At 36.0% G+C, this 13,351-nt stretch overlaps 1 protein-coding gene across 2 annotated transcripts in view; it reads right to left on the minus strand.

Annotated features, from left to right (window-relative positions):
• Positions 1 to 13,351, minus strand: part of svr (Carboxypeptidase D svr) — a 36,321-nt gene that overhangs the window by 17,196 nt on the left and 5,774 nt on the right. Inside the window, exons 2-8 of one of the 2 annotated variants that reach the window (XM_073078088.1) lie at positions 12,728 to 12,969; positions 11,935 to 12,104; positions 11,138 to 11,334; positions 10,584 to 10,696; positions 9,838 to 9,932; positions 873 to 1,034; positions 278 to 472 (exon numbers count right to left, since the gene is read on the minus strand). In XM_073078088.1, coding sequence (XP_072934189.1) covers positions 278 to 472; positions 873 to 1,034; positions 9,838 to 9,932; positions 10,584 to 10,696; positions 11,138 to 11,334; positions 11,935 to 12,104; positions 12,728 to 12,969 — 1,174 coding nt within the window. Of the gene's footprint in view, positions 1 to 277; positions 473 to 872; positions 1,080 to 9,837; positions 9,933 to 10,583; positions 10,697 to 11,137; positions 11,335 to 11,934; positions 12,105 to 12,727; positions 12,970 to 13,351 lie in introns of both variants that reach the window. The other variant, XM_073078087.1, reaches the window with a different exon arrangement.

Here is a 13,351-nt window from a genome sequence, read left to right on the forward strand (position 1 = left end):
GAAGTATGACTGAAGGTGGTTCGAAACCCTTTGTAGTTCGACTCCGGCGGGAGATGTTCTTTTGTTAAACAAACCCTCACCTTCAATACTACGTTCGTAGTAACTTACCGCAATTGCCACTAGATGGCGCCACTGGTACTTCTGAATCACGCTAACGAAGTTTTCTCCGAATTATTTGTATAAGAATCTCGGAATTGAAACTCGAAGCACGACCGCTATCTTGGTATAATCATGTAGCTTGGCAGAAGATCTCCCTTCACCAAGAACCACTCCTCACCTTCAATACTCCGCTCGTAGCCGTCCGGGTTCATACTCGGCATCAGATGCACCCGGGTGGTGTTGAGCAGCCGCTGTACTCGCACGTCCCCGGCCGCGTACTGCTGGCAGAGGTACTTCGCGAGCAGCAGCAGCAACTCCCTCCCCACTACTTCGTTGCCATGCATGTTCGCTATGTACTTGAACTCGGGTTTGCCTGTTATGTAAAAGGAAAATTATTAAACGCTACTTTTCTCATATTTTTTCACTTCATAAAAAAACGTGTTTTTAAGAGATTTAAAGATGCTAATAAATGTATTTAATTTTGTATTAAGACCAATGTTAAGCGCTAATGTATTCGGGTTTGAAGAATGTAGCTATCCTCTCTCTCTCTCTCTTTTTCTCTTTCTCTTAAGACTTGAGAGATTTTAATGTAATTTAGAGGTTAAAACACATTTGCAGCACCTTAGACTTAGAAAAAGGTCTGTGATCCATTTCGATTCGAAAGCTACTTCAATTTAATAAAAAAATATATTAAGCATTCATGGACATCAATGATCTCAAGAACAGTCACAGCATCTTTAAAATAATAATGACATCACAAGGTTACAACTTACCTGGTATATGCTGCCCGGGGTTCCGCGTCACCTCCAAAACGTACAAATCGCGTCCCTCCACCGACTTCCCAATGCTCGTCAAGCTGGTGATATCAGGGTATGCGTCCCTCAGATCCTGCAGGAACCTCTCCATCTTCAGGTAATTGTGGTGCACGAAGTCGGCTGCGGAAAGACCGTCGATGTTGTCACGAACGCGCCTGCTACGCTCTGGAGATTTGCCCGCTTTTATTTTACATGTGGAGTGTATAGTGATCAGTATGGGTTTAAGAAATTATTCATTAATTGATTGACTAGACAGTAATCAATTAAGTAAAGTTAAGTCAGCCTGGTGTCCCCCCAATTTTAGCGAGGGGAGCCTTAAATTGACAATCTGTTTTGAAATCTGTATAGCCGATAAATGACTGATTTGGTTGCTTGAAATAAAGCTATCACTAATATATTTTAATAGTTATAGTAAGTATAGTAAAGTATTTCAAAGGCTATGTTATGGCCCCAAGTAAACTTATGCGAGATTGTGCCTAATTTCTCGTTTTGTTTATCCTTTAGAACGGATATTTTAAGAGCAAACCCGACGACCATGTGTTGGTGAGAAAATGAATATAGCCATTATTATGATTAAGAAAATGTTTAGTGTGCTTTATTAGTTTAGTGTTGTGTTTCTAATCTTACTGTATAAAGCACCCCATGCCTGAGTTATATGAAAACGTAAATATTTTTATAAAATATTTATAAAGCAGACTTGAATGTTTTCTTGATATTTGTTTTTTTTTATAAAATGCAATTTCAGAATTCATTTTGTGTTGATATACAATGCAGTTCAATTCATTCAATTTCTTATATACTCATTTCAGCTTGCGAGTCAGGACGCTATTAAAACCAAGCCGACATGATATCAAGTACTCTCGCCATGTGCGTCCTCAATATTTTTTTTTTTGTAATAAATGTAACACATAACACAAAATCTACTATCTGATTAACAAAAGTACAAAGACACTGTGAATATTTTGAATATGAATTTTTAGCGAATTTTACGAGTATTATATGATTGTACATTTCGTTTTATTAATTACATGTAAAAGTTGACACTGCAGAAGATATATGTTTGTAAACTAACGGACATATAAACTGCATCAAAGACTGAAGTTTGACTACATTATATCCGACTGCAGAGGGTAATGTTTTCGAGCGTATGTTTGAAGGTATGTTACACACAATGCAGCCCAAACGAATTGAAAGACTTAAACATATGAAGTGTCATTGGATTCGTCTAAATTGTGGGAGTGACATAAGCTATTTTTTGTTTTATAATTTCTTCGTAATATGTATTTACAAAAGTGAAATACTTCGTAAGTATCCGACAATCATACCAAAGCATTTTATTTGTCCGTTAATGTACATATATTTAAACATAGTTCACTTACCTCTTTGTGTAGCTAGTATTATGTAGGGGAAAAGTAAGAAGATAAAGAAATAGATAAAAATCAATAAAAATCAAATAAAAGGGCAAATCTAGAGAGCGTAGAGACGAAATAAACCAAAACCAAAAGGAACAAAAAATTAAAATAAAAGAACTAATACTAAATATACAAATTAAAAAATAACAACACAGTAGTTAATATAAAAAAGAAATGTTAATTTTCATAATCATTATTTATTAAAGCTAAAGATTATTTACATTAATGAGCAAAATTTCGTTTGGAGAAAAAATTTACATTTTTAACAATTATTACAATATAAATTATTTACAATGTTTAATAAATTACAGAAGATTATTGCGAAATAGAAATGTAATTTTTAAAATTCATATCATATACAGGGTGTAGAGATTTTGTGTACACTGATATTACAGGAGAAAATCCTCGACTTTTCTAAAATTTCTACAAAAATAATAAAAATTTGCTATACTTGTTTGTGTCTTATGTTTATGAATTTTAAGCAACAAATTACCGTGTAATCTACCTGCAGGTAAATGGTAACCCATCCAGTCATATTTTTAATTAAACTCAAATAGGATTGGAGTACTTAACATCGACTACAGATACATTACAAATTATTTATCAGTAAACTGACTCAGTATTAGGCAAAAATCTTGAAATATTTCATAACCACTTTAAGTTTCATAACACCCTGTATATACAGAAACTACATATTTTACAATAATTTAAATAACTTACATTCGAGTCTAAGAATCACAAGACAATTGATATAAAGTATAAACACCTCTCATATAACTTGGCCACAATATATTAAACCAAAAATCCATTTTGAACACATTAATTGTTTGGCAACATTTATAGTTAATTACAGAATGATAAAGTATACCACCTCTTTGCTTTTAAAATAATGCAAAAAATGTTAATTTAATTTAATGCATAAAATGTTAATTTAATTTTTATTATATGACAGTTTTATTAGTAAATATTAAGTAACTAAAATACTACATAATTTACAATGGTTACTTTAATATAGACAATAAAAAAAATATTGACAAAAACCAATCACAAATATGAAAAAAATACATCCACCATTTTTATGTTGCTTGAAAAAAAGGTTAATAAATAAAATCCCATCAGTGTATTAGTATCATTATTACAATTATTAAAACAATCCCAAAAAATCGAATACCCATATACCAGCCGCTGCCCAACAAGCCTCTGTATAGAAATATAACAGAAATCGTGTTAATTAGCTTTCCTGTCGTAACTTTACACACGTATGCAAGTCACTGCATCTTTCATTTCATAGATACTTTTCTTGTCATGCGTGATACACGCACGCGGGTCGCGTTAATTCACGCGTGCGATTGAGACCCGCGTGACAGGAAAAGGCTCTTATTCTTCATAATATTCACGACAAATAAAAATGTTATAAATGTATATACTTCATTTACGAGCTTTCCCTTGCGACGCCACTTGTGTGAAATTATTCTTCCAAAAACAAATTTAGACGAAAAGTAGTTTAAGACTATCATTTTCAAAAGAATATACAAAAACAAGAAAATTACGACTGGATTATATCCGAAGAACAACATCACAATCACATTTTCATTAATAACGTGTCATATGCTAAGCATATGCTATCGTTAATCAAAAATACCAATTATTAACTTATGGGTTGGTTATAATTAAATGTCAATGTGACCAGCTCTTCAGAATGGTCTTATACAAGTGCCAACGAACATTCGTTACCGTGATTCAGAGGACTGGTCGCGCCATCTAGTGTTAAATATACAAAAACAGAGTCGAATTTTATTTCTATGTAAATACTAAGACAATAATTTCTAGACTAGATATATTGTTTGTTCTAAGAATCTCGTTAAAATCTACAAAATTTGGAAAATAAGTACTTAATTTAAAACAGTCTAATGTATGATATTGGATATTCCTATAAAACTATGATTTAAATGGACTGGTACAGCAAAATACATTTGTGACAACAGAATGCCTTACAAGCACGGCGATTTTTTTAACCGATTGAGGAGAGTAATGTTTTGCGAGCGTATGTAACTATGTCTTATTTTTAAGTAAGCCCTGCAGCCATAGATTTGATCCAGGGTTCACAAAAAAAACTACAAACTTCGCCTGTGATTCGGTGACCATTTTTTTTCGCTGACTGAAATGTGTATATTTCATAGATTGTTTGGTTCTGACGAACTTTTTTTTAGCAACTGTGTTTGAAGGCCCGATCCTGGATGGGCGGCCCGCGGCGGACCGCCTTTTCCGCCTTATTAAGCCGCTAGAGGGCTCAACCTAGTTTAATATATGTGATTAGTTCATTTCGAAATTTGTTATCTATGCCCAGGCATTCTGCACGTATGCTTAGAAACTTCAGCAGTATTTGAAAGAAACTTATGCGAAAATGTTACTTAATTAATGAACAAAGCTTAATGAAAAAATCTAAACATTTTATATAAAGATGAAATGCTATTAGGTGATCCGCTTTTCCTACCGAAATATTTTAACCTATGTTCTTGTTCCTATAATATTGCTTTTTAAGTTATCTTTCCTATAATTATAAGTAGTATATTTCAATACTAGATTCCTTACAATAATATTAAGATTTTTTTTTTCTAAGCCTTAAATTTTATAAGTTTCAATAGTAAATACTAGCAATTACTTAACTTATATTTTTGGCGCTTTCTCTAATACTTCAAATTAAATGACTATTTTTAGCATTTCTATACTTAGTATAGAATTGAAAAATATGAGCATTATTTAACAATTGAAGAACCTTCTACCATCCCTCTATTGGGACACTACCCAAGATGGAAACTATTAACATTTTAGGTTATAGACTGATAGTCTACCGCCTTAGAATATTTATTTAGAATATTTTGTATCACGCCGATTTGCGTACACGTACAGTTCTGGTCGACATAACCTATCGTTTCACAGATTCTTGTCATGCCACGCCCACGCGGGACGCGGTACTGCAGCGGGTTACTTCACGCATGCGGTCATACACCCGCGTGACAAGAAAACGGGATAAGACATTATAATAACACTATGGAAAATGTTAGAAGAGTAAATTGTCTGTTAGGTTTTTTATAGTTTAACCTAACGATTAGGCAGACGTGCTACCTGATGGAAAATAGTCAATGCCGCCTATGGACATTTGCAACTCCAGAGTAGTCGCCAATTTATTTATTTATTTATTTATCTCTTTTTAGAGCGAGAGCTCTTTTTGCACCTTTTTTGAAGAGCTCCATGTCATAGCGTTCCAGGAATACCTCAGAAGGAAGCTCATTCCACATCTTACACGTGCGATGGAGAAATGGTGACATAGGCACCAGGTCAAATAGTTCCTCGGAACACCCACCATTGCAAAGCGGTATCTATATATATTCAAAGCTGGATTTCCATAGCTGCTATTCTTATACGATTGAGCTACCTCACTATCTCCCTACTTATATTATTAAACTACGTATCTAACTATTTAAGATTGACTAAAGAAACACATTTAAATTTAATGTTACTACTTATAATATAGCTATTCTTTGTTCCTAGTTGTCTGTGCGTATTTGACAGTCTAGCTTCCTCACTATACTTTTTTGTTAATAAGCAGATTTTATTTTAATACTGATAATAAATATATACATAATGAATGATCTATAAATTATTCTGTAAAAATAGCTATAAATAGCATTTAGTTACTAGTAAATAATAACATATCCGCTATTCAAAATTTACTAAATTAGTGTTTTTTTTTTTATTTTCAAATTCTTAATTATTTATCGTCGTAATTTTCGATATAAGTGATATCGTCACTCTTATTATTAGCATACTACTCTGCAACCTCTCATAACATAGCGCGAAAGTTATTAAATACTATGTATACTATCTAAATATAAAATTCTCGTGTCATAATGTTGGTTACCGTACTCCTCCGAAACTGCTTTACCGATTTTCACCAAATTTTATATGCATATTCAGTATCTATTTTTCATAGCCCTAAGTGATAAGAGTTGTTCACCCTTAACATTTTTTTTATATATATGGCAACACAACGTTTGCCGGGTCAGCTAGTTATTCTGTAAAAATTGCTACGAATAGCATTTAGTTACTATTAAATAATAACATATCCGCTATTCAAAATTTACTAAATTAGTGTTTTTTTTTTTATTTTCAAATTCTTAATTATTTATCGTCGTCATTTTCGATATAAGTGATATCGTCACTCTTATTATTAGCATACTACTCTGCAACCTCTCATAACATAGCGCGAAAGTTATTAAATATTATGTATACTAACTTATATATAAAATTCTCGTGTCACAATGTTAACTGCTTTTTAAAATTTTCAAATTCTTAATTATTTCTACAATATATCGTCGTCATTGTCGTTATAAGTGATATCGTCGTCACTCTTATTATTAGCATACTACTCTGCTACTTTTCTTAACATAGCGCGAAAGTTATTAAATACTATATACACTATCTTATATATAAAATTCTCGTGTCACAATGTTAGTTACCGTACTCCTCCGAAACGGCTTTACCGATTTTCACCAAATTTTATATGTATATTCAGTAGGTCTGAGAATCGGCTACTATCTATTTTTCATACCCTAAGTAAGGGTTGTTCACCCTTAACATTTTTTTATTTATATGGCAACACAACGTTTGCCGGGTCAGATAGTTATTCTGTAAAAATCGCTATGAATAGCATTTAGTTACTATTAAATAACATATCCGCTATTCAAAATTTACTAAATTAGTGGTTTTTTTTTAATTTTCAAATTCTTAATTATTTATCGTCGTCATTTTCGATATAAGTGATATCGTCACTCTTATTATTAGCATACTACTCTGCAACCTCTCATAACATAGCGCGAAAGTTATTAAATATTATGTATACTAACTTATATATAAAATTCTCATGTCACAATGTCAACTACTTTTTAAAATTTTCATATTCTTAATTATTTATTGTCGTCATTTTCGATATAAGTGATATCGTCACTCTTATTATTAGCATACTACTCTGCAACCTCTCATAACATAGCGCGAAAGTTATTAAATATTATGTATACTAACTTATATATAAAATTCTCATGTCACAATGTCAACTACTTTTTAAAATTTTCATATTCTTAATTATTTCTACAAATTATCGTCGTCATTGTCGTTATAAGTGATATCATTACTCTTATTTTTAGCATACTACTCTGCAACCTCTCATAACATAGCGCGAAAGTTATTAAATACTATGTATACTATCTAAATATAAAATTCTCGTGTCATAATGTTGGTTACCGTACTCCTCCGAAACTGCTTTACCGATTTTCACCAAATTTTATATGCATATTCAGTATCTATTTTTCATAGCCCTAAGTGATAAGAGTTGTTCACCCTTAACATTTTTTTATTTATATGGCAACACAACGTTTGCCGGGTCAGCTAGTTATTCTGTAAAAATTGCTATGAATAGCATTTAGTTACTATTAAATAATAACATATCCGCTATTCAAAATTTACAATTTTTTTTTTTTAATTTTCAAATTCTTAATTATTTATTGTCGTCATTTTCGATATAAGTGATATCGTCACTCTTATTATTAGCATACTACTCTGCAACCTCTCATAACATAGCGCGAAAGTTAATAAATACTATACTATACTATACTATTATAATAAATACTATATTAGAACATTAAAACGCCCACAACAAACTCCGCTTTTCTAAACACCGATTACCTCTATTACCCCTCTCGATCAAACTTTCATCCACGTTAATACATTACACACACATTCCCAGAAAATTACTTACATAACCATATTAGAATCCTATCTTAATAAACTAACTTGTGTGCGATACACAAGTAGGTTAAAAACCAGGTCAAATAGTTCCTCGGAACACCCTCCATTGCAAAGCGGTATTTTAACATTCAAAGCTGGATTTCCATAGCTGCTATTCTTATACGACTGAGCTACCTCACTGTCTCCCTACTTATATTATTAAACTATCTATCTAACTATTTAAGATTGACTAGAGCAATACATTTAAATTTTATGTTATTACTCATAATAATAAATATTCTTTGTTCCTAGTTGTCTGTGCACAAGTACCATTATATATTCAAAGCTGGACTTCCACAGCTGCTATTCTTATACGATTGAGCTACCTCACCGTCTCCCTACTTATACTATTAAACTACGTATCTAACTATTTAAGATTGACTGAAGAAATACATTTAAATTTAATGTTACTACTAATAATATAGCTATTCTTTGTTCCTAGTTGTCTGTGCGTATTTGACAGTCTAGCTTCCTCACTATACTTTTTTGTTAATAAAGAGATTTTATTTTAATACTGATAATAAATATATACATAAGGAATGATCTATAATTATTCTGTAAAAATAGGTACGCAATAGGTACACACATTCCCAGAAAATTACTTACATAACCATATAAGAATCCTATCTTAATAAACTAACTTGTGTGCGATACACAAGTAGGTTAAAAACTACACAATACTATCGATAAACTTTTAAAGCCTCACGTGGCCCATTATCATCAGGCAAACACTGGCCTGCCACATTATCATATATCATAGATGTAACTCTTTGTAAATCTAACCTAACCTAACCTAATCCTTATAGTTGTTCATAGAATACTATTTCTTTCCCTTCTCCATAATTTTCCTTAAGTTTGACATCATCTTCCAACAACCAACCACTCTATTACATAGTAAACGATCGTTAATATTATTTTCAACCCTTGTCCACCCTCACCTCACCCTAGGATACTATTCCTCCTTTTTCTCTACTTTTACCCTTTTCTCCTCCCTTTGCCCACTCGGCAAATAAAATACAATCTTCACTTATTCCACACCAGTCACTTCCTACCACTCACTTCAAAATTCTCTCTTTTGCCACTCTCATCCCATTTCTCCCATTACAAAAAACATCCCTAAACATAATATTATCTCTCTCTTTCCCCATCCTTCCTTCACACTCCCCTCAATTACACCCTAAACCAACCTATCACACAAACCCCACTACACACCCTTCCAGCTCCCCCCACTCACTACCAGCCCTACCCCTTAACAATCAACACCAGCACCACGTTAGCGACCAGCGTCCAGGTGAGCGCACCACCGGAGTCGTCGTGGTAGCGCGCAGTGGGTGGCACCTTACATCTCCCACCCCTTCCTCACATTTCTTTCTCAACTCTTAAACTATCTTTTTTCGACCAACTATCATATCCTACAGTACATGACCTCAGTAAACAATTCTCGCTCCCCCACTCAGCCCGCTTACCACCCCCGCGAAACAACACATCCCTAGTACACTATTATAGTCCGAGCTAAACTTCTAGTCCACTCTGACGTCCCCCCCCTCACCACCAGCACCCCTACCCCTTAACAATCAACACCAGCACCAGGTTAGCGACCAGCGTCCAGCAGTAGGTGAGCGCACCGCCGGAGTTGTCGTGGTAGCGCGCGGTGGGTGGTAACTTACCGTCCGAGAGGCCGCGTGGTCGACGGTGCAGCTTGAAGTTGACGGTGCTCGGCTCAGCTTGGGTCACCATCACCGTTGCGGATGATGGTGGGTACCTATACACAATTATTTCCAGATTTTTATTTTATGAGCTTTATAAACCTTTTAATTCATCTTAATACTCATTGCACTCATCTTGCCAAGTCAATCTATTTATTTAAAACATAATTTTAATTTTCATATGGTCTCATAAGATGTTGTTAAATTAGCAAATTACGAAATAATTTAAGACGGAAGGTCCCTTAAGTAGTGACTGAATAAATCAACCGACTTGGTATTACATGGATCTGATAACTTTTTACGGTAGAAGAGATGTGAGACTTGGTTGTTTTCAAGTTATGTTTTGCATACATAGATTAGTAAAGATTACTCACTCCTAACAAGAAAATGTACCAACTTTGACAATTGAAATTGTCACTATTATCTATTTTCGTGTTTGAACAATATTAAAAAAATGTGTTTATAATTTACGAATGAAGAGATATTTCTTCGCAGTTTTTCTTCGAATTCGTGTTTTTGCACCACTTAACTGCCCATATCGGCATTTATAATTTATCATGGTATACCATGACAGCCATTAAACGGCTGACAGAACTGTCAGCCGTTTAAGCCATTTAATTTCTTCCTTCAATTACAAGGCGGTGAGATATCTATACTTATCTATGATGGCATATAAGTTGTTGAATTGAATGTATGATGTACGTTACCCGGAAGCGACGGCGGTGACGTTGTACTCCCCGGGGAGCAGCATGCGCCAGTACGAGCCGCTGTGGGTCGTGCGCACGGAATGCTCGATGCTCTCCACTTTAATTTCAGCGTCCTACAACATTAATAGAAAAATATTTGATAAGTATTTTTATATTTTTTATATAAGCAACATAAATATTTGTTTAGTATTTTGTAAACAACCAAATTGCCGGAAAATATCTATTTTTTAATAACAGAAGTAGCGTACGACGTCCATCCCACAATATTAAGTGGTAACTGACACATTCTAACTTGTATTGCTTTGGTTCCATAACATTAATGTAAAAGCTTAAAATAAATGAGTATACAGTACACCTAATGGTAAATGGTCACTGCTGACCAAAGCGCAGCAATCTCATACAGAGGAAGGGTTCCATCTGATGCTACGCCATTCGTGAGGATTAAGCTGATCGCTCAATCGACGAATATCAGAATTATATTACATAGTCTTTCATGGGATATTTTGGAACATCAGAATTGTCTTAATTAAAGACTTAATAATATATTCATTTACCTTTACAGGAACCCCATCTTCATCAACAACCACGCCTCTGACCCCGATATTGGTCTGCTCCATGAACGCGAGTAGAGGCTCCCGATTCATGTTCCAGTAGGCGGGTAATTCCTTCGCAGGTGGATACTTGCAGCAGGACAGCTCGAAGGTCACCTCGAAGCAGTTCGAGTGGAGGTAGTTGAAGTCCTGCATGCCACCTGGAATTCAGTTTATAAATTGATCAATGAGTAAGCTGACTACTTAATGTTCGATAGCTGAAGTTGGATTGATTGCAACTTTGGAGGTGGTCGAACTCTTTGTGGTTCGATTCCGGTGGCACCACGCCACGCCTATTTCTGCCTCATAACATCAGTGTTAAGCGCTGTGTTCTGGTCTGGTGAGGGAAACATACGTTTCCGAGGCATTCCAGCCTAATACATCCTCAGGAGTAGCGGCGCATCTCTGGCCGACCTTAGGTAGGAATCTAATCCTATCTGGGGTTGATTACCGATGTCCATGGGTGGCAGTACTTACTATCAGGTGTACTGCATTCGTCTGCTACTCCTACATTATACAAAAAATACATTTCCACCACCACCTCACCTTGCACATTACACAAGTGCCTGAACAGCACATCGTCAGCTGTACCTACGGCTCTAGGCAACAGTTCTCGACCACTCACCTGGCACGTTAGTGGCCTGGCACCAGAAGGCGCCGTTAGTGACGCCGTCGGTGAAGTTGTCTGAACACCACATCGTCAGCTGTACCTACTGCTCTCTAGGCCACAGTCTCACTGGAAGTGTACCGTCGCCACTCACCAGGCACGTTATACCAGAAGGCGCCGTTGGTGACGCCGTCGGTGAAGTTGTCCGGCGGGCACACGTCGCCGCGGCGCATGTCCGCGTGCCGCAGCGCGAACGTGCGCGCCAAGTGCTTGAACACCGCGTCGTCCGGCGTGAGGCTCTCCACGCAACAGTCCTTGCCGCTGCTGGAAACAAAGAAAGAAAGAAACATTTTATTCTGACAATTGCAACACAAATGAAATAATAGTATGCGACATGCTTGCCGCGTACGTGAGAAATTTGGAATGTACTTCCTCCTGAGGTATTCCTGAGCGCTATGACATGGGGCTCTTCAAGAGAGGTGCAAAAAGAGCTCTCCTTCAAAGCCGGCGATGCATTGACGTCTCCTCTGGTGTTGCAGATGCCAATAGGCGACGGTAACTACTTTCGACCAGGTAGCCCGTCTGCTTTATCGTTAGGTATGATATATAAAAAATAAAAAAGACAAAAAAATAACATAAAAAAACAACAACAAAAGGACAATAAAAATGTACATTCCATTATAACCATAATATGTGTTGCAACGACCGCGAAAAGGCACAAACTCAGCTTGTGCCACGTGCAGGTAAACTGATTGCTCCATGCGTCGGGGCTACTCCGTGATACAAATGCATTCAAACATAAACAAACCAAATCAAACACTCTATCCACACGTTTGAATTTGTGACAGTTTATTAGAGTTTAGCAAGCTTGTGGGGTAGTTTACCGATCGTTTAATCTACTAGACCTCTCTCAGCCATGCACACAAATCAAAAACGCAAAATCTCACCTCGAATCATCATATGGGTAGCTGGCAACAATCGCACCACCATGCAGGTTCCCGGACAGCACGAACTGTTTGCCGAGCACCCATCGCATCAGCGCCGCGGTCTCGGGCTGACGGCCGCCGAACAGGTACTCGTCGTCGCGCGCCCTGTGCCTGTCGAACTGGTCCGGGAAGTCGCGGTTCAGGTCCACGCCCTTCGCGTTGTTGCGGCCCACCATGCCGGGGAGAGACTCGCAGAGACCTTCCTGAAATTATAATGATGACTTTTAAAAAATTCAAGCAAAAACTTGAAAAGGCCTGTGGTTGAAACTGGGACTCGATCGATGAGTCGGAGGTTCGAATCCCAGGCACCTATAATTGTTAATGTTATATGCGTATTAATCATCACTGGCTTAAATAGTGTAGGAAAACATTATGAGGAAAGCTGCATACCTGAGACCTTAAAAAAGTGTTTTTAAAGGTGTCTAAAGTCTACCAATACGCACTTGGCTAGCGTAGTGGACTATACCTTAATCCTTCTCATTCTAAGAGGAGACCCGTGCACCGCAGTAGGCCAGTAATAAGTTGACGATAACAACAGCAAAGATGCATGTCCACATTATAATTGGTTGTTGGTCTATGGAAATC

The sequence above is a fragment of the Epargyreus clarus genome, unplaced genomic scaffold, assembly GCF_041222505.1.
Source record: "Epargyreus clarus isolate Ecla_fem2 unplaced genomic scaffold, WU_Ecla_fem_2.2 ptg000012l, whole genome shotgun sequence".
NCBI classification, from domain to species: Eukaryota; Metazoa; Arthropoda; class Insecta; order Lepidoptera; family Hesperiidae; genus Epargyreus; species Epargyreus clarus.